Source organism: Galleria mellonella, unplaced genomic scaffold (genome assembly GCF_026898425.1).
Source record: "Galleria mellonella isolate WM207_F2 unplaced genomic scaffold, CSIRO_AGI_GalMel_v1 utg63, whole genome shotgun sequence".
Lineage (NCBI taxonomy): Eukaryota > Metazoa > Arthropoda > Insecta > Lepidoptera > Pyralidae > Galleria > Galleria mellonella.
The window spans coordinates 6655519-6679411 of NW_026442130.1; the positions used below are offsets into that span (position 1 = coordinate 6655519).

Sequence of the window (23893 nt, forward strand, 5' to 3'; positions counted from 1 at the left end):
TATTTTACTAATATTATATTAATTATGTAAAATAATGCTGTCTAGTTTTTACGTAAGTTTTTTCATTATGACTTTTCTATAATAATAAACAATAGCAGCAATAAAATTAATATCTATAAATCAGTTGTCGTTAGTAGTTATACTAATACATATTGATACATTCATGGTAGGATGGTTTATAAACCTGTATAAACTTTGTATTGTAACTGTTTATACCTGTACAGGAACATTGTAAAATATTATGAAAATGAATACAATTACAATAATTACGATTTTAAAAAAATATTAATTAATTATTTTATAGGACGAATTTAATTTTATATTATTTACACAAGTGGAAAAAATATAAAATCAAATTCAATAAAAATTATAGTTTTTCTCGATATTTAATTCTCGTGAAACATACCGTTACATGTTTCAAATATTAATAAAAACAGTGAAATCCCTCGAATAGAGACTGCAATGTGGGTACAATTAAACATAATAACAAAACATACACTATCTGTACAGTTTATCTATTTTATATATATATATATATATATATATATATATATATATCACGAATCTTTCATTAGACTGGCTTCCAATAAACACAATTGTCGCAATTAATAATTGTGCTTCAGACATAACAATGGCTTATAATTACAAATTGACGACATACGATTATTACATTTTTATAAAATTCCATGACAAAAATATTTAATGAGTTATTCAAAAGTTTCATAAACTTTATTGTTTATTCATACTAAATGGAGCACGTGACCGCGCAGTGTGACGTTATCACAACGTTTATTGTGATTTGGTTAGACTGAAAGAGTAATAATTGATATTATCGATCTAACTGCACTGTGTCAATGTTACCCTACAGATCATAAATCAATAAATACCGCTAAACATATAAAATTAAGGCCAAAAAGAAAGAGAGGTACTAGACATTTGACAAAAATACTTAATTTTATTTTGTAATTCTTTTGTGCAACATAGAATAGCAAACAAGCGGACGGTTTACCTATTGGAAAGTGATAACCGGCGTTTATGGATATGAACAGCACCACGGACATAATAGAGTATACTGTGTCACTCAAGATCTCCTTCATGCGTTGCCGTTTCTGAGGATTAAGGTGTTATGCCCTTGTACTCTATAATTTCACTGCTATATCTCACCATTCAAACCGAAACACAGGCATGAAAACAACTGCTTCCCGGCAGGTACGTTATGTTTTTTTACCAAATACAAAATACTGAGACCGATTTAAATGGATCGAATCCGTAACCATTGGAAAATGTGACAGTGTGTAATCGCTACACTACCAACGTCGTCAGAACTAGAGTCGAGTAATGGATATTTTTTTAAAAAGATTAAAAATTAATTAATATTTCATTTCTTTATTTTCATTTTTATATTGTAATGTTCATCAAACTATAAATAAGCTTAATATACATAGACAATTAATGGACTCATTTGCTTAAAAAATGTTGTCGAAATAGTGTCACTGTTAATTAATTTTAGAGGAATCTTGAAGCGATAACGGTGTTCTGAAGAATATCTTTGTTCAATTTACAGTTCACATACAATATAACGTAAGTTGAAAGTAAAAGATATTTCTTTATGCTTGTCTAAGCATTTCTAGTGATCAATATATAATTATTGCATTCACGATTTGATTTGTACTCATCAAAGATAAAAAGGTCAAATAAAAGTAGAATTTGTTATTTGCTAATTGACAAATAGTGCGATTCTTATTACAGTATATGTAATATGTATTTTCATTCGTCTACAGGGATACTAATTTACAAAACAAGTATTCAATGTTAATTAAAAAAAAAAAAAATAGAACGAATATATATATTATTTAAAATAAGAAATCTATTTTTTTTTTAGAGAACAAAAAGATTTCTATTATGATTGTTAGAATTGGGAAAGTTATACATATGTATTATGTATCTATAACATATGCACAAGAAACCCCTGAAACAATGCACACGGCGCTAAGACAAGAACCAGTATAAATTTTTCTTATTATAATAATCAAACACACCTTTAGCGAGATCACATCATGAATAGACTATCTGTTTAAATAAGACTTAATGACAATAACTAATTTTTGTTAAAAATATCACAAAAACTCCATCTAAATGACATTAGTAATAAATGAAAACATTATAAAAATAAATAAATTTTTTACTTCTATAAATATTGGGCATAAGCAGATTGTTTTATGGTCGGGTGAATTATTCGTTTTTTCACACTTTATAGTAAAAGTTTTAAATTATAGGATACAGAGTTCTTAAGAAAGGAATGAGTACAATGGCGAACTTGTGCCATAAAAGAGATTTCTTCCAGTTAACCTTCGAATGACTGATAGAAATTGTTAATTGGTGAAGACAAAAAAAAAACAGAAAAGTAATAGTTACAACATGAGCACATTGTTACTGGACAACATAACATATGTATGTGTATATAACAACATAACATAACATATAATAGTGTGATGTGCATAATATATAGTAATGACAGATTAACAAAATAATGAGGATAAGTATTAGAATTATTGATGGCGGTATACGGAGAATGATCCACTCACTAATAAGGCACAAACTTGTTTTAAATTCATATAACGAGTTGTAACGGGAAATTAGATATCATGTGGTGCCTGTCGAGATTATAAAATAAAGATAAAATGGAGGGATAGTAAACAATAACTCACTCTATTTTATTTAAATTTAATGTGAATGAAACCATGTGTGTCTACTGCAAAATTTATTGTGTGAAGCAAATAAAAGTATCATCATATCAGCCTTTAGCTGTAAGCTTCGCCCTTGGGAAGTTTCGGCAGGCTGATTGGCAACCGCAGTTAGGCTTTAGAGATATTTTAAGAGGGACGCTGCTATCCATCTCTTGCTCTTCCTTAGTCGCCTCCTACGATACTCACGGGAAAGGAAGGGGTGGCCTATTCTATGCCGGGACCAGACGGCCAAATAAAAGTATACTTATTGATTTATTTGAAATTGAATACAAAAATCTAAATCATATTTGACTATATCCTAAAAGCACGTTGATAATGACAGACAATTGTTTTTATATATGTAATTAGTTTTTGCCCGTGGCTTCGATTACTGTTTTTTCAACCAAGAGCTTAAATATTATCCATATAGATACAAATACGTAATAAGAGAAACGATGTGAATTGTTAAATACGTATATATAAATGAATCGACTTTAGATTTTGCGAAGTGGTGGGTGGAGTAGGTGAATTAAAATTTCTCGGTAAGGATTTCGAAGCATACAATACTAACGTGGGACCGGTTCCGAATTTAAATCTTTCGTGTAACGCCTTAGGATCGCGGCAATGTTAAATTTAATATTAGTAAACGTTTATGTAACCGCAACCAATGTTGTTTTAAGAAGTTAAAAGGCTGTCTACTTGGCAAGGAACCTGGCGTGATACTATATAGTTTTATTGCATCATGAGATTATAAAAAAATGTTACATTAGTCATGATCTCTATATGAACTCTGTCACTATTGCAAATTACTGCTTGTTTCGTTTTTGTGATTAACGAACTTTTGCAATATATAAAAATTAATTTATTTGTGAATATTAATTTATACCTCATGTTTAATATATTTATAGTAGGACCTTTCATCATTTTACACACCAGTAACTAATAATTCGCATTAGATAGTCTACGTAGATGATTAAGCTAGAGAGAAAATTAAATTGCTGTAAATTTATAACGATATTACCATATCTAATTGAATTGGAATAGGTATAAAATATATTACGGAGCCAACAGTGATGAATAGGCTTTAATAATAGCAAGTTAAAAAAAAAATGGGAATTAATTAACAAACATTTGGATTAATGACATTAATCCATATATATTTAATCAATTTATATTGACAAACTAAACCAATTAAATAAATTTTAATTCTCGTCTTATCAACTTAAGTTATTTTAGTAATACCTAATCTCCGTATAAGTACAACGAAATCGCAATAGGTTAAAAAGGCACATAATATTTTTTGAAAAAATTATTTAATAAAGGGAAAGATGTGTAACATGAATGTATATATATTCAAAGAGAGGGGACAATTAAAGCAAAGATAGGTGGGCTGCTTGAAACACGATATACGAGGCCTGTCCGGAAAGTTCGTATAAAAGTGTTCTGGAATGCGAGAAAGAGGAGTGGGGAGGCCAGGTAAGCGCAGGACCCCTTCCTTATGTCCCTAACAATGCTTCAGTTCTGGTCTGACCGCCGTGCGGTGCGAACTGGCTTGTCACGCCATCTGTGAAGTTACCTCTTAACGAAACCCCGTCGGCATGGAGCCCGCTTCCGTTGAAGAGCAGCGCGTCGTAATCAAGTTTCTCTCGAAACTCGGCAAGAATGGCCGTGAAAGCAAAGAGTGGAAGACATCCGGGGAACCACGAACAAAAAAATCAAGAAAATCCCGCTCAAATGTCAAGACAATGTTGATTGTTTTTTTCGATGTTCGGGGGATTGTCCATCAAGAATTCGTCCCTCCAGGCCAGACAGTTGATGGAAAATTCTACGTCGATGTGCTCAGACGCCTCAAAGCTCGTGTGGCACGAGTTCGTCCAGAATTGGCGCGAGAGGGGCGTTGGATTCTTCACCACGACAATGCCCCTGCCCACACCTCTCTTGTTGTCCGTGAGTTTTTGAGTAAAAATTCCATTACGGTGACCGAACACCCCCCTGTTCGCAGGATTTGGCCCCGTGTGACTTCTTCTTGTTCCCAAAAACCAAATTGGTACTTCGGGGGCGGCATTTGGGGGACATAAATGAGATAAAAAAAGCTACGACGGGGCAGCTGAGAAACCTACAACCAGAGGACTTTCAAGGAGCCTTCTCACAGTGGAAACGGCGTTGGCACAAGTGCATTATGTCACAGGGGGAGTACTTTGAAGGGGATAAAATTGATTTACCTGAATAATTGTAAAATAAAATTTTTAAAAAACTTTTATACGTACTTTCCGGACAAACCTCGTAAGTACATAAAAATTAATGAACTCAAGAGTAACGACTGGGACATGGGTCAATAGAAAAAGAAAATATACTGTGGCGACCCCAAATTATAGGATAAGGGCGTGACGTGGCGTAGCGTCTTTTTTGTTACATAACAATGTTTATAAAAAAAAAAATGAAAAACATTTGACATAATTTCAATATCACATTGTAAGAGGTGCGAGATGATTCAATTTATAATTCTTTAATTTTTTATTTTAATTTATCATTTAAAAATTATTAAGTATCATATTGTTTAAATTAGAATAAAATGTTTTAACATTTATTTATAATTAGACATTTGGCAATAATTAATTATAAATTGTTATATATACTTAATGTATAACAATTTTCGATTTATAATACATTTGACAAGCTTTTAATTCAAAATAAACTAAATTTACATCACACGAGTCTTGTTGAATATTCATTCATCAGTGACGTATGTAGAGTTCAAATCTGTTATAAACAATAGCCTGTCTGTTGTCGACTTCGGTATCAAGCGAATGTTGCGTTTTGTACTCAAAGTCCGTAACGAAAGCGGGGCCTTCTCGGCCTTGGTTCGCGTAAAACTGGAACGGCACTTTTTTATTTGGTGCTTTTTTAAATTACATAATAAATTGGTTGTTCCGCCACAGTAGGCACTACAACTCTATTTTATCTTAAAATAACAGAAAAAAAGAAAAAATAAAAATAATCATATAGACAAACAACAAAGTCATTAAATAAGAATTCGCAAAGATTAATATGCTTAATTAATTGCTACGTGATATAGCGATATTATTATTGCGTTTATGTTGTGCGGTATGTCCACGTGTTCTTCATTGTATAAATCATTAAAAAGTATGCAAGTGACGTAAGTCAAAATTAATTTACGTACAGGTGTGTACAGGAGTCATATTATTGTAAAAAATATAAGTTATTTTGCACGATTATAATTGAGACAGATAGGAATATCCCAATGCATATAAATTGTGTCATAATTAAATATAATTTAGTTATTAATATTCACTATTGTTCAAGTATATGCACATAAAATTGTTATTTTTGGCCCTTGACACAATAAAGGAGTGTTATAAGTTTGACGTCTGTGTGTCTGTCTGTGGCATCGTAGCTCTCAAACGAATGGATCGATAATGATGCGTTTTTTGTTTGAAAGCTGACGTAATGGAGATGATAACTAAATTACTAAACTTTAGGAAACCAACGGTATGTCGTTGATGAAGCCAAAATTATAAAAGCCGCATTAGGATAGAAACCGTTGCTGGTCAATTCTTTCTACTACACTTAAAAAAAATCTTGCGTGAAAATATACATGGCTTATAGAATGATATTTTGTAGTTAAGATATTAACATACAACATTAATTCTTATATTCTTTATTGCATTCTACATTATGTGTATACTTTATGGTTATAGTATAACAAATCAAAATGAAATATTATTAATGAAACTTAACAAATTTCCTCGAAGAACAATAGACTAACATATAAACTACAACTAAAATATAAAATAAAAATCCATTAGTTAGTTCATACTAAATTCTTTTTCATATCATTAAACATCTACTCAGTAAATTATCTTGATTCTATTTGACTTCTATTCAAAATATGACATATAAACTGGTATAAAATGTTGTTAACCTTAAGGATTCAAGTTGAAATAACAGAACAACCGTGGACCAGGAAAACCAAAGTCCTTGTAAATTAAAGCATCCCCCGGGCGCGTTCGATGCCTCGTAATATTTCTCACGCGGCGCAGAAAGGCTCTGCGTCGAACATCATAAATTTTATAGTCGTCCCGATATTGAATTTTGCAATTTATGCGCCCGCGTAATAACAACATTACACCTATATCGAGAATGGTTTATATTGATCACGTAACCTTGATCTGACAGCATATAGATTCCGCAGATGTTCAGCTATGACAGCAAAATTTTACAATTAACGTCAATTCACTAGCAGATAGGGTCAAGATCATGATGGTTACATTTTATTGATGACTAGTGACGTTTAGACATTGTATAACACGTCTGCCACGATCATAATTCGTCGCGAACTTATATATAATACCATTAATAATTATAATCGTTCTCTTCTGATAAAAATAAACATTAAAGAAACAAATATTATTTTTATTCAAATGTGATTTTTATTACTTAATTGTAAATATTTCACAGACAAGTCTTGAGCGTATAAATTATGTAAATCTAAATCGTCATATGTTTGTTATGAGTTTATTATTAATTTTTAAATGTTCTTATTAATATAGAATTAATAAAGAAACAAGTATAAAAATTTAAAGATTTAAAATGATTTTTAGGAATATTTACATTTATTATTTTCTAAATGTTTAAAAAACTAGATTATATATATATATATATTCATAAATCCTATTAATAATATTAATGCTAAAGTTTGTAAGAATGAATGGATGTAAATTTTTCCCTCAAAAACTACTGAATCGATTTCATTGAAATTTGTTAGATGGGTAGGTTATATTCTAACTTAGAACCTAGGTTACTTTATCTAGTGATTTATGCGGGTGAAGCTACAGGATACACTTAGTGATACATAAACTAAGATTCATTGACAAGTATTTTCAACATTTTAATACTGTAGTGGCCCTATTGAATTGGACAATAAGGAAAGGTCAAATATTTTTGCATATAACGTCATTTTGTTAATATTTTTTTTTAGAAAATTAAGATAATTGTTAAGACGTGACTGTTTGGCGTGGGCCATTACTCATTCACAATTAACCTGTTGGTATGAAATTCATATTCTTCACAAATAGATATTCAAGAAATTTATAATGTGATTAAATTGTGCGCGGCTCCTGATAAAATGGGAAATAACATAATAATAATAATAATAATCTTTATTATCAGGTACTTAACCCATAGAGTAGATAACCGTTAGATTAGATTATATTTTAGCTACCATTACTAATGCGAAAGTAAGGGTTTTGACTCTTCTTGGTATATTTACAGCTGTACCAAGTGTCATAAACTTTAATATATATACTGTTTTCCTAAACTTGGCACCATTAATAAATCTTGATATATATTTTTTCGAAATAGTGCACAAAAGCGCCCAAATTAACAAAAGCAAAATTAAGAAGATTCTTTTATTGCCTGTTATTATTAAGTTCGATAAAAAAGATATGCCAAAAGATTGTTTATTAAATATACTAAGTTGTAAAAATAGAATAATAGAAAAATCAATCAATGAGTCATAAGTAACTATGATGAAGTTATGGATATAGATAGCAAAGAATTGAAAAATGAATGATGTAGAAAATAGAGAGCGATATTATAAAGAAATCTGTATTTTTAAACTTGTTAAACAATTCTACTAATATAATATATACGAATGTGAAAGTTTGTAAAGATGTTTTGAATATCTAGATATTTGGATGTTTGTTACTCAATCATTCTTTAACGGTTGAATGGATTTCAAATTAAGTAGGCAGATGGACCATGTCCTAGATTAACAAATACGATAACTTTAATCTTAAAATAGAAGGACAAAGTTGCTGGTTACAGTTGGTTATTATTAAGCTTTTAAAGGTAAAAATGATTAATTGATGATTGATGAAAATTTATTTTTTTTATTTATTTATACTTTATTGTACACAACAATTACATTGTTATCATTTATTTTAAATGAAGACGTAGGTACGGCTTTTGTTTAATTGTCATTTAAGATTTTGATTAATAATTAAAAGCTGACTTTAATCATGACAAAAAAAAAAATATGAGACTACGAGAATCAATAGTACAAATATACAGTCAAATTGATAACTACTTTAATTTTGAAGTTATTTGACAAGGGATAATGGCTATAATGTGTGTGATTTAAAATTAAAAATAAATATTAAGTAACTAACAAATATAATAATAAAGTATTATTAATAATAATTTATTTACTGAAATGTGATTTTTACAATTGATCTTAAATAATAATAGTACTACACATTGCGTATATTGATCATAATAGTATATTGACATAGTCACGCATTGTTTTAAAGATGAAAGTGGGATACCGAGGAATAAATTTGTGTGGGCCAGCTAATATTATATACCTTAGTAGAACATTAACGTATAGCTAGGTCGATATCTGCGTCATAATTGCGAATTGTTTACGAAACGCAATAGGAAAATATCAGGGGTTTTTTTATTTGTTCATACGACCTCTTAAAGGTATTTAACGATTTCGTAAATTCAATGCGTGGTTGGTTATATCATTATGATGACGTGGCTATAGCAATATTGCCTTGTTAGTTCCGATGAAGCATGATTAAGAAGATTATTATTTTTATTTTTTAATGACATTTAGCCGATCTATTTTATATAGTATATATAGTTGCCGGTATGCTCCTGGCATTGAATAGGCCAAGGGAGGGCGAGGGATGGGCAGCAGCGGCCCTCTTAAAACGTCTGAAAAGCCTGACTGCGGTTGCATTTCGCCTACTAATCGTGGCAACTACTGCCAAAACGCTGCAAGAGGGAGACTTGCGTTCAGCAGTGGACAGTTAAAGGCTGATATGAGGATAATGATATTATACAGTGTTTTAAAAAAAGTCTAAAAAGAGTTTCACAATTCGGCTGTATTTTCCAACCAATTTGGAAAATTCTGTATTTAAGGATATGTTATCAGATTAGTCCCATACAAATTTTATCAAAATCGGTTCAATAGACTAGTTTTTTAATCAAAATAAATGGTTTTGCCACGATTGAAGTTAGTGATTTTTTTTTAATTATGACAATTATTTTTGTAATTGATAATACATGTTGATTCCGTATTAATTATTATAACTGAAGTTGCTTTTATAATGGAGCAAACATCTGATTTTTTTTTTTTATTTTTAATATAATATAACTTTGTTTATGGATTTGTGTAACAAAATTCAAATTACGAGACCAATTCAGATTTACTACAATGATGTTATAAATTGTGAATGCATTAGAAATGTGAGATAATAACTAAACGGACATCGCTCGACGTTTACGTTTCCTTTATAACAAATACGTCATTATAAACATTAGCGACGGTTGTCTGAACAATTTGTAACAGACGGACAATTTTTACTAGCTCTGCAGGTATCTACATATATGTATATGCAGCGAATTGCCTATTTACTTGTTTTATTTTGTATGTTAAAAACATATTCTATGAAGCGGTAATAGCGTTTAAATTCGTACAATAGAATGTGCTAATCGTCATGTCCGTATAATTGTTTTCCAAGCAATGTCACTGTATACACATTATGATTGACAGCTGACAGTGAATCGTGATGGAAAATTATTTGTTAACAATGACATGCAGTATAAACATATATTTTCAGAACCTTTACGTAAGGAATAATAAATAATAATTTGTATTAAATACTAAAAAGAGCAAATTCATATAACAAATATAGAATAGAAAAATTAGCTTACCCAAATGAAATATATTAAAATTTTGCTTTAAAAAGTATAAGATTTTGATACGCAAAAGAATAGGTATGCCAAAATGGATTAAACCGTAACAAAAATTTGAATTTTACATACAGTTTTTAAGACATTACCATACAAAAAGCAGTATTTACCTCCCCGCAAAGAAAAAGGTTGTGAATAAATTAATAGATTGCAAAAAATTACAATATCAGTTCAAAATTGTAACCTATAAAAATTCAGAAAACTTGAGAAACTTCTTATCTCGCTGGAAAAGAACAACTTTTAATAAAATTTCATTTAAACTAATAATGGACTGTACGTCCATTATTTGTGAAGATAGAATACAAACCGCACTTTATTAGTCTTGAAACAGCAACAGATCCGAGTTTTGGTAAACTGGATCGCATCAACAAAAGTGACCTCTATCTCAGATCTTGATAATGATCACTACTTGCATATATTTTTTACAAGCGCGTTTGGCGAATTTCTGTTTGACCTTTTTCTTTATTACTTGAAGGTCAAAACAATATTTTTGACCTAGAGAGCATTTGTAGATAAATACACTAACAGTTATTTTGATTCAGTACCACTTTATTTCTAGTTCACACAGCTAGCATAGCATAGCATAGCATTGAAGAATTTATTCTACTAGTACGGGAATAACGTGATAAATATTTAAATAAATAAAGAATATTCTTCCACGGTTGTATGCTCTAATTCTGAGAAAACGTAATGACTACATAGTCTTTACTTGATCAAGTTTTGTCCAGGAAATCCTGGACGAAACTTGATCAAGTAAACTATACACATAGATACGGACAAAGAAGCCTAGTACTGTAATTTATATAAAAACCATTGATCTTATTGTTATATTGTTTTTGTTAATTTTATACACTTTTCGACTTAAATATTATGTAAAAACTTGTCTATTCAACAATATCGTTACACAAACTAAAAGTAGAATCACTAATATTGTAGTATAGTGATTAAAAAAAGGGAACAGAGGTAAGTGGGAAACTGTGACCTCTAGACACTCACCGAAACGACTGTTCAAATATTTGGATATCGACTTACTATTGTTATTAGTATATGAGTCAAGAGGATGAATAATCAGGCAAGATTACTTAAATTTTTATAAGGATGCCAAAATATGGTAGTGGTTAGTACTACTAGCTACTAAATGTAAAGTTCACAAAATGTAATCAAATTATATAGTCCTGTCTCGCTAGACATTTTCGTTATTCCTCATTTGACAAAAATAAAACGTTAAAAGAGACTGCAATTGTCTCCGTCTAACCGGTACGTATATATATATATATATATATATATATATATATATATATATATATATATATATATATATATATATATATATATATATATATATACAGTGGCTAGACTGTATCTATCGATACTTTTGTTTGCCAATTGTCTAGGAGGGGTGGACATACACACAACGTCTATTACTTAACATTAGTTTAAGCAGAACTAGTAAATGAATTTTTTTCTTAAATATATAGAAGACGTCCAGACCAATAACAGACAAATGGACATATGACCGAATCCGTAAACTCATTATATCTCTTAATCATGTTTAATAAATTCGAAGACGCCACTCTCACGTCCATAGCCTGTATTCACTGTATGATTTTAAAATAATTTAAATCTTTAAATACATAACATGTCTAGTGTTAAAAGTACCCGTAACCGACGAGCGTGTATGACAAGATTGATGAATGTGGAAGAAGCGAAAGAGGTTTGTTTGAATCGAAGCATTTGGCGTTCCATTGTTTCTGCCTACCCTAATGGGAGACAGGCGTGACAGATATGTATGTATGTATGTATGTATGTCTAGTGTAAAGAGAAGACATAATGACAAAAATATAAAATATGTCTGACCTGCACACAGGGCTTACTGAGCGAAACGCACAGTCCGTCAGCATCCTTGCTGTAGTGTTCCACGAGCTCTTGGAGTGTACGGAAGGTGGTACGTCTGGCAATGAAGAACCCGCCCTCGTCCAGTTGTCTTATTCGGTAGTGTTTCACGGTGTCGCCATCTCGCACTATAAAGAAATAACATACGATTAAAACTCGGAATTTTATTTCAAAATTTCAAGAAATGTACTTAAAGATACTCTTTATTGTTTCCTCCAAAATTAGTAATTATTTAGTAAAAATATATCGAAATAATTAAAATAAAAGTAGAAACTGATTGATATACACAGAGCTTGGTAATAAGATTTATAATATTTTGCACAGAAATTCCTTGTATACAGAGTAACAGAGTACATTTTGTGTCCCTCAAAAAGTCAACTACAATCTTGTATATACATACACATACTAACACGTGACAAGATACCTTGCAATGAAAATATTTCACGTATATAAAATTTGTACCGAGTGATACCGCCAGAGAATAGCCACCCCTTCCTTTCCTGTGGGTATCGTATGAAATGACTAAGAGAACTAAATGGTTGAGGGGCGGACATATCTCTAAAACCTCTCCAAAGCCTAACTACTGCTGGCAAAACTCCTTATGCTAGGGGAGGCCTATGTTTAGTAGTGGACAGTTAACGGCTGATATGGTACATAGAGATTGATATCACATATTTATAAGTAGATTTTGCTTTGCAACATGTAGTTTTCTTTATCGCAAACAAGAGAAGCTTTAATTGTTACAAAATATGGGACTAACACGTGAATTACTCTATCGATTTTAAAAATTGTAGAGATAGTTAAAAAAATAGATGAATGAGAATTTTAATTTCGATTACTCCCACGGGATCAGACGCTAAAGGATCCACGTGGGCGTTGTATATATAATTTTTGCCTCTTACGATATTCTAGGGATGATAGCGTGGTGACACATTGTAGTATCTCACTCCTCCCACCACACAGAAACTCGATCTACCAGTATACAAATTTATATTTTAAAGGAGAATGACCTTTAAGATTTGTGTGATGTGACATTTAGTGGCATATACAGTTAATGTAACAAGATATATTGATCGTTAGCTCATGACTGTAATTTTTTTATAGGTAACGTCTGTTTGTTAGTAAATATTATATGCACATTACACAGAGAAGAATTTAATACATAAAAGAAATGTACAGTAGGTACATAGGTGGATTTATCTCAAACAGAGACAATTACGTTGCCAATTCAGGACCGATTTAAATAATTATTTTGCAATCAATATGATTCATCTTTTGTTGAATTTCTTAATAAATTTCTTAAACTTTTGCGGAGCAAAATATACTAGTTCGACTGTAAACTTATATTTGCCGTGATAGAATCCTATTAAGAAAATATATTTCATGATATTATATAAGTATTCATAAAACAAAATGCGTAAAATACACATAAAATATTCAATGTCAGAATTATAAAACAACAATAATATTAGTATTAGTTTCCTCTATTCTAGGAAATTAATTACAATTACCTATAAACGGTTAAGGATCTATTAAATTAATTCTTTAGATGTGGATTAGACTCTTCACATGATTTCATATTATTGATGTAGATATGTATAAATCTGATGAACAAACTATGTTTGCCCGGGAAACCCAAGATTGGACGCGGCACTGCGGACTGTCGAGTTTAAAAGGATTTTAATTTATGTGTCCTTTCATAAGATCGTCTCTTACAAATTGTAAAACTTTTACAAATGTAAGATATATGTAAGATACAAGCAATATCGCCCGGCTTCACACGGGTAAATAGAATTGAAATTGAAAATAAAATATTGCATATATTACTAGTAGATTTTTAAAATTGGTTGAGTAGTTTTTGAGTTTTTTTTTTATGCCACTTAGAATGGCAAACAAGTTGACGGCGTTGATGGAAACCTGATGATGAGTAGTACCATGGACATAACAGAGTATACTGTTTCGCCCTTGAGCGCTCAGGTGTTATTCCTCTGTACCCTGTAAATTCACTGCCATATCACACACTTCAAACCAAAACACAACCATGCAAACACAACCGCTTAAGGTTATGTTGCAGTTATGCTGCAGAAGGTTATGTTGTCGTATTAATTTGGAAATACTGCTGCTGGAAGCTGATACTAAAGAGTGGTTGTGCGTGGAAGAAAGTGCCTTGAAAAACGCACGGCGCAGGACCGCCACTCATCCAGATGGTTAGGAATGCACTTTAGTTTGTGGCGGGTTGTACGGTGGTGAAAATCAGCAGAAGGTATAAATCCAAACAATTTATCAGAGAACTCCCCATGATAAACAACCTACATGTTGTATTGTCATAATTAATTACAACATAATAATCGTGATGAAGTCAGAGCGTAATGTAGGGCAATCCTCTGTCTCTTCAGTAAATGGTTATCTTGTTAATATTATAAATGAGAAAGTTTGTAAGGATGGATGGATTGATGTTTGTTACTCTTTTACGCAAATACTTCTAAACGGATTTAAATAGAATTTGGTACTCGGGTAGATTATATTCTAACTTAGCACACAGGATACTTTATGTACTGATTCACTCAGACAAAGCCGCTGGATACACTTAGTACCTCATATTTTTAGTTCGCCGGTATATGTGAAGTCATTGTTTAATTTACGGTAAACAGATGAAAAGATAGGCGGTTTCTTTTAAATATAGCATAAATATATACGATATTGCTCATTGATTTTAGATTAAAATACAATAATATCATATCTGTGCTATATAAAGTGATATCGATCAGGAGGAATTAGATCCTAAATTATCAAATAATTATTGGATTAAATTAGTTGCAGATAAAATTTGGAACAAATGGCGTTCTTTGATTTTTTCCTATCTCATAATCGTAAGGAATCTAATATGACAATATAGTATAATAAAATCATATAATGAAAATTGAAAGCACTTAAAGCGATGCCAAAATACGCTGCATTATTCCAAGTTGCAATCTTGATATTAAATCTTGTTTTTATTATGGCTGTGAGATTTGTTTCTTTTATTTCAACTCATAGCATTTTCTAATTTCATATTTAATTCAGATATTATGCCATCTTCTAATATAAACACAGGATTGCTTATTTGTGTAGAATACTTACCTACGATTAAAATAAGAGGATTCAGTATTATTATCAAATAACGTTCTAATAAAAACATAATTATTCACAGGGTTTTCCGCAGAAATGCGATATAAATCTAATTATAGGAAAACAAGTTTAACAATTTCCTCATTGTTTGTCTGCTCATTTAGTGAAATAATAATGTTAAATCTGCATATATACGTGATTTGCATTCTGGTCTAAGAATTTACTGCATGTGGCATAGAACCTTCAAAGATAGAAGCAGGATAAATATAGTAGTAAATCATTTAAAGTATGGATGGATTGCCCCAGTTATGTCAATATCTGTGATGTAATAGAACACCGGTATGCAATTCAAGTGCAATCGTTGAATTAATATGTGCAATACCGCCCGCGTTGCAGGAATTCCGTGTCTTCTAAGACGTATTACGCACTCGTGAGATTTTACCCAGAAGTGAACTGAAATTTTAATTTTCTGCATAATGTGTATTGTCTGGTATTTACTCAACGATTGGACGTAATGCTATGTGCGACCTTGCGTAATTTGTGTAATACTTAAATTCGAGGTTTAGTGGAAATACTGGCGCATTTATATCTCAGGTTTACTGGTTAATTGTAATTTAAAATTTCGGTCCTTTTTTCACTATATTGGGAAATTTCTTGGGTATAGCATGTTTTCCTCACTTTACGCTTCTAATATTTATATTTTCTTAAATAAAATCTAGGTGTCTTTTTTTGTCTCTTATTGTATAGTGACGACAAAATCGTATCATACCGTGCTACGATAAATTACGCTCTTATACAATCGAAAGTGATAAGCGTTTACGATGTATGTATATGATACGATATACGAATACTATAGTAAGAACACTATGGTATACATTTCTGATTATAATTCCTTCCAACATCTTGAACTCTGAGTGCATAAATGCGATTTTGTTAGTATGTTGGCAATATTTTTTTTACGGTCACTATATAGAGCAAATATTTATCTTTATTACATAGTAACTATTATATCATTTATTACTGTGGACATGACATGTCATCTACTTTGATGTTCGTAATATATGTCATCACTATTGAAGATTAAAAATGTTATGCTTTCTACATTTGGATGATGATGGATGAGCGCGCGGCAGAACTAGTAAGTAATCAAAAAAATCAAAAGTCACTACAGATAATCTAATAAAGTCGTAGATGGCGCATTTGCGATAAATAGGATTTTAGATAAGTATAATAATTAGGATTTAATACAATATAATAACGAGTTTTGTGGTAAAAAACTATAATGATAAAATTATGAGTCACAAAGTTACAGCATACTAGTATAAAACCGGTTTGTTTAGTTATACTTATTATTGTAATCGAATATAACATTCGAGAAAGTGTCGGGTACAAAAAAATCCAACAGTTTATTTGCTATTCAGTGCAGATACAACGAGATCACGACGATGAACTATGTACATATTTAATAAATTAGCAGTAACCTGTCCAATTTGTATTTAAACAGATACCATCGAACGGCTCACTAGTGAATGAAGAATAGTAATTAGTATGAGAAATAGAACTAGCCTTTAGCGAGCAGGCCTTTGTTCCCACGGCTCCTATTCTAGGGCTTTAGAAAAACTGCAACCGGTTTAGCATCGGGATCGAATCTTCTAGACGTGGACGTTTATTTGTAATGCTGCAGTTAACACTATCATGATAAGCGGTACAAGGTTCGTGAGATATGAATTATATCAACGATAAATTAAACGTGCCGATTTTAATACTGACTACCATATAATTAATCATACTAAATAAATAATACGTTTATACAATCATTATATGTAATACCCAAAAAAAGGAGAAAATATAATAGTAGGACGAGATACAGGTATGTTAATTACTTCATCTACTGGAGTTAATTGTTGTCATTGCAAGTTGCGCAAAAAATTAATAGCGATTCATCTCTATAATATAAAAATGAATCGCTGAATGTGTTGCTAAGTGCAAAAAGCGAGAACAGCTGAACTGAATTCGCTAATCCTTTTTTTGAAGTACGAGGATAGTTCTTACGGAGAAAAATTAAAAAAAAAATGCCTGAAAATGTCTAAAAACGCTAAACGCTTTTCTATACTCTCATACAAACGATTCGTAATAATACTTAAAAGTCAATTTGAACTTTAATATCATACTATAAAGTTCAAGTGTTAGTGGAGAAGTTCCGAGAAGGTAAAATAATTGAGTAACGTTAGTATCGTACAAATCTAGCTGCTCCGGCGTCCAGAATAGTAGAAAAGTATTAAAAAAAAAAACTAAAAAAATAAAGAATCGACTGTTAGGCGGTACGAAGTTCGTGGGGTCAGCTAGTTACGTAAATTTATACTCTGCTGCCTCTCAACTCGACTTTCTTTTGAACCTAAGACAAATCAAATTTGATAAATAGAGCAAGAAAGTATTATTGTTCAACATACGGTAGTTATGCGAAAATACGAAGGGGATTAATACTTTTATTTCTTTATTACTATCATTTATTATGTACTACTAGTGGAGTCCGGTGTCAGTATTCCAATAACTTGACTATGCAAAATGTTATGACTAGTTCATAATGCAATAAACATCTATTATTGTGAACAAATAAATTAGTGTAACATGAAGAAGGTATACTAAATTATTTCCGAATTATGCTTGTTTCATATGAGTATAACGTATGTATGGTTATTTATTACAATTTATATAATAACAAAAAGTAATATAATCACGTTGACTAAAAATAAAAATTATGATAATAATAATCTATAATTGTCATATCGATACCTATACGTAATATAATACGTAATACAATAAGTGATGATAGTTTGTAATAAAGAGATATAGTATATATGTGTGTACAAACAACAATCAAGAAGCTTATCAAGTAATCATATTGAATAAGCGAGAAATATAAGGTAAGGTAACGTCTATTTGACGTGTATTCGATTTTATCCTAATTTAATTACGTCAAAAGTTACAAAGCACATTATTTAGTAAGCTAAATTCCCTCCATCTTCTAATATTAGGTGTTTGTTTTTAAGGAATCATTCATTATAACTTAGCCAGTTTTAAAAACTATCACTTTGTATGTATTTTATTCTATCAAAGAAAGAATTTAAGTTTATAACTTTAATATTATATAAGACTAGTTGTTTAGGACTATATCTAAGCGGGAATAGTATTCAGAATTTTTGTCCTTTACCATTTAATTATAGTTAGTTTTTAGGATGACATTAAAATGTTGGGAAAAATGTTTCATAGTCTCCCATAATATTTTGACAATCGGATACGCCGTATTAACATTTTCGGTCGTTTTCCGATCAACATGTTTAGGAAAAATGTTCAGTTTTAATAATGTTGTCTAAAAAAGGTATAATAACTATTAATAACTTAATAATTAATAAATTAATAATGCATGAATTAGTTGCACCGACAAGAGGAAACTCTTAAATGAAAAAGAAAACTTACCGGATAACGAGAAGTCGTTGTGGCGACTTTCCGAATCACGGATAAGGAAAGCGCCGTGCTCGTTCTCCGGCAGAAGTAACTTCTTCTCTGCCTCAATTCGCTTTATTTTGCGGAAATACCATCTGAAACAAACCAAATTCATGTTTAATATTGTTAATATTGCTATAAATATATTTTGTATTGTAAATAATTTAGAATTGAAGAAATACGAAACATTTTAACTTCAATGTTGAGATAGATAAATGTCAGAAAATGAAAACTTTTGTACATACTACAAGACTACTATATTGAATACCAAGGGATACATTGAATTGGTCCAACAGTAAATTAACAAAGTGACGTAATTTATATAAAACAACAAACTAATCTTTAAGCAACGTAAGTTGCCGAAATAAGTATGAACACAATCTTAGATCATATAATAAATAGTATACATAAAAGTAATGTAAAAAAAGTTTGAAACTTTATTTATGATGTAAGTTAGTTAAAAGATATTTAACACATTAATTTAATAATTTACGCTTACAGGAGATAACTTAGTCTTCAGGAATGGAATTGCATGAGGTACGCTACTAATTTATGTAATATCTATGGATGTAGTTTTTTTAGATATCTCTCTAAATGACGATTACTCATCTGAAGCTTAGCCATCAGCTGTTAAAGTTTTCATATCGAATCTACTAAGTATATAGTCTTATTAAAAATAATATTTAATTCAATGCATGCGACTACTGTTTAACATCAAACTACATATATTAAGGGTCGATAACTTTCATTGAGAGGCAGAAAGCGGGTTGCTGGTGACTCAACGGCCACGAATGATAAGCATTCAACATTCAATCGACGTGCGCTCGTTGCGCTCGGCCCGCTCGACACGGGAGACCAACATTGTACTAGTATCTACCGAGTTTACATGAGACGACACGAACAATGAATCATAATTTGTCACCCTGCAGAACAAAACGTATTTACTATTCGACGCTTTACTTTCAAATACAGTTTTGGTAATCGCTAAACGGAGTTTTTATACAATTCGTGGATTGATGCAGTTATTCCATTACGTTCAATTTGTTCGGTAACGTTATAAAACGGTTTCGATAGCAGATAATTGAGTTTACAACGGAACTGTATATAAATATATATACGAAACTGGGAATGATGCGTCAATTCTATTCAATGTCAGTAGTAAATAAAATAATGGTCTTGTAATTACTCGCGAAATATCGACTTACAACAGAAGCTATGGCAGTTCAGGGACTGTAGATAAACTAGACAAAGTAATATTCTGAAATGTTGGAAAAAATGAGGGATCGATATAAACTTACTTTCAGAGGTCATGTGTCCATTTTAAAGCTTTTCAATTTCATATATTTTTAACTTTTCCATTGGTGACATTGCTAATAGAATGTTACTTTGTTTACAGACCGTGCTTCATTCGAGGTGTTGCGAAATGCCAGGACCCGCACAATAGTGGTCGTGTTGCATCAAACACCGTGACGGGCGCAGGCGAGGTCGCATGGTTCGAAAAAATTGGTTCCATTATTATAATTTCCACTACTACTTCAGTAAATAAGTAGTGACTACTTAATCTTAAATACTTTTTAAGTACGAGTAATGCCGTTTTTATTCCATAGAAATACGGTCGGTACACTATTTTTAGATTTTTCTCCTTTTATTTAATTAAAAAAAAAAAATATATATATATATATATATATATATGTATATTGAATTTGCAAATAGAAAATAGCTTTGAATATAGGATATTCATCGGAAATATAATGACATCAAATAAAAGTAATGACGTGATGTCTATACAAAGAACTGATTAAATATTCCTATATTAAAACCACAGAATAATTATAAACTATTTCCAGATTATAAAGAATTCGTAAGAAATACATACTTACTGTAGAGACTTTGACCTTTGAAACAAAATAAACCTTACAATTCTTCTTAAATTTTGTATGATTACTTAATTTATATTGTGCTAAGGAATTTTTTATGGACTTCCTAATTCATGTCATGAATGAGGACTTATGTTTTTTTTATACAACTTAGAATGGCAAACAAGCTGACGGCCCACCTGATGGAAAATGGTAACCGTCGCCTATAGACATGAGCAGTACCATGTACATAACAGAGTATACTGTTTCGCCCATGATACCCCCCATGCGTTGCCATTCCTGAGGACTCAGGCGTTATTCCTCTGTACCCAGTAATATATGTAGGTTGGTAAATGTAATATAGTAAAAACTTGATTTCATGTTATTGTTTTCATGTTGCTCTCGAAAGAGTATACAAATTCAAACATCTCTGTCATATGTTGACTCACGACTTCAAAGACAATGATGATATAGAAAGAGAGAACGCAGAGCGTTGTCGGTGAGAGCAAACATGTTGTCTCGCAGGTTCGCATGTTGCTCAAGACCAGTCAAAATTATTTTTTTCAACATATTTTGTACATGTTTTTAGACGTGGAGCTTGTGGGTTAGATATACTCGAAAAGCCTGCAACACAATACAACAACACATAGGGCGTTGCTGGAGTCCATTTTGTAGTGCATAATAAAATTAAAATCTTTTTATTCAGAATACTTTCATAAGAATCGCCTAGGTGCGATATGTAATAAATATCATGCTAACATAATAAAATTATAATTGAAAAATCTTTGTACTATATAGTCCCTATATAGGGAGATATTCAAGTAAAATTAAAATGAGTGGTATTAATGAGGTCAATAGACAATAAAAAAATATTTTTTAGAAATTTTGTCTGCCTGTCTATATGTTCAATCCGGCATCACGCAAGAACTACTATACTAAATTGAATGTGGTTTTCACAGTCGTATTCTTAAAAGTCTAACTTAAAATTTGGTGTATGTTTTAGTTTGATATGCCATCTAAAAGTGGTCTATTTTGTTGGCTTTACTACATTTAAAATCCACGCTTACGATGTAGTAGGCAAAAAGCTAGTGCACGATAAAAATTCTATAATCAAGAAATCAATGCAAAAAATATGGATTAACAAATTAAAGCATACAGGATAAATCTTATGTATATTGAAGAAATTAAATGTCTAGATGTAATCTAATTTAATTAAATATGCAATTAAATGTGGTTAGTGATATGACATCATAATATAATTATTAGAAATAATAATTTTAATAATAATAATTTTAAAACCTCTTAATAAGTCGAAACGCATATTTTGTAACTTTTTAAATTATCATTACCATCTTAATTCAATTTAAATTTATAATCCAAAGTTGTTGAAAACTACTTTTTTTAGTTGTTTAGTAGTTACTTTGGGAAAAGTTTTAATAGTTCCATTCGTTTCAAGTATGTATGATCTCGAGTATATATGATTCTCTGTATGACGAGTACGAGTGTATATGAGTATGATGATATTTTCTAATTCGTATTTATATTCGTAGGATATTTTACTAGATTTAAAAAGAATCATTTTCTTCCAATCTAGGTTAACAAAAATCATTACCACTACTTTTTAAAATTTGTCAGGAGTTCTAGTAAAATATAATTAAAAATCGTATCCGACAAAAAACCCAACTTCAATTCTGATAAAAGCAGTCATTTTGATTTAAAAACTAAAGTAAAAAGTAAGGGGTAAGTATATCCTTTCAAATGAAAAAAGAAATTTCTATATGAGTTTAAAACTGACGAAGTTAGGAGGTAACAAACATAAAAAAGACAATCAAATTGAAAACCTTTGTCTTTCTAAAGCTGGTCGAAAATATGAGTCGTAAGTGTGATTAAAGCAAACGAAACACGAATCGATTAATAAAACAGCAGTAGGTATCCATTTATGATTCTCTCTCAGGTAACTAAATTTCTTTTATCGTTTGGTAATAATTGGTTGTTATACAATGGCAACGTCAATTTATTGTTTGCAATTAGTCTACAGGAAAAAGTCTAAATAACGTAAAAATGTGTTTACCTACACGAGTAAATAATATAAGGAAGAAGCTATAAATTAACTCAAGCAAATAAAATCGTTGTCTTAGACGCTAAGTCTAAAAAATCGAGGAAAATGTCTTACCGATGTTTGTCACACTCAGTAATAATAAAATAAATGCGTGTAAAGGGCATACCGATAATAAACGTATGTGAGACCTCGTCACGCGCTAAGGGCAACCACGGTCATAGATCTATTTAGTACACAAGTTCGAAGGCTTTCAGGTGGAAAACACTAGACGAGAAATGAAAATTACGCATTCAATTCAGGAAAAAGACAATTGTGCATTGTATTAAATAAATAAAGGAATTACTCCAGTTCTTGGCATTGTAAAGTTTTTATTACTTTTTATAAGGAAAGAATAATCTGGAGCCCACGTATGGTTAGTTATGCGTTCGAAGAAATCCCCAATTCTTTGTATTTAAGTATTAAGGTCAAATGGTGACAGCCTTTAGTTATCAATTCTTTGTCTGCTGAATCTTTAAAGAACTATGTAGGTTAAATATTATCGATTTTCCAATAATAATGTTTATTGAATAATCTTAATATATTCTTAAACCGAACTTTTTATTAGTAAAATACTTTAAATTTAGTTCCGTGATATGCGGTGAGATTTATAAAAGTGTTTATAAAAATAACTATGTATACTCTTTATTTACGAAATTTATCAAGTTCGGTACAGTAATTTGTTTAACATAATTATTAATAAAGTTTAAATAATATAATTATTGAAAAAAATATTGTGTGAAATATGAAGATTTTTGTTTTTAAATCTTTTATCCTGAAAATATTTCATAAAGTCATAAAAGGCCAGAGATATGAATTGAATAAAAACAATGTGCAAAAAAATGTAAAAATAAATGAAAAGAGACAATATTTTGAGAAATGTATCTAAATTTTAAATTGTCAAAATTAGGCTTATTTATTAATTTGAT

At 30.6% G+C, this 23893-nt stretch overlaps 1 protein-coding gene across 4 annotated transcripts in view; it reads right to left on the reverse strand.

Annotated features, from left to right (window-relative positions):
- Positions 1-23893, reverse strand: part of LOC113521955 (tyrosine-protein kinase Src42A) — a 76346-nt gene that overhangs the window by 14839 nt on the left and 37614 nt on the right. For all 4 annotated transcript variants that reach the window (XM_026907637.3, XM_052899949.1, XM_052899951.1 and 1 more), the window contains exons 2-3: positions 18987-19108; positions 12366-12529 (exon numbers count right to left, since the gene is read on the reverse strand). In XM_026907637.3, the coding sequence (XP_026763438.1) occupies positions 12366-12529; positions 18987-19108 (286 nt within the window). The remainder of the gene's footprint in view (positions 1-12365; positions 12530-18986; positions 19109-23893) is intronic.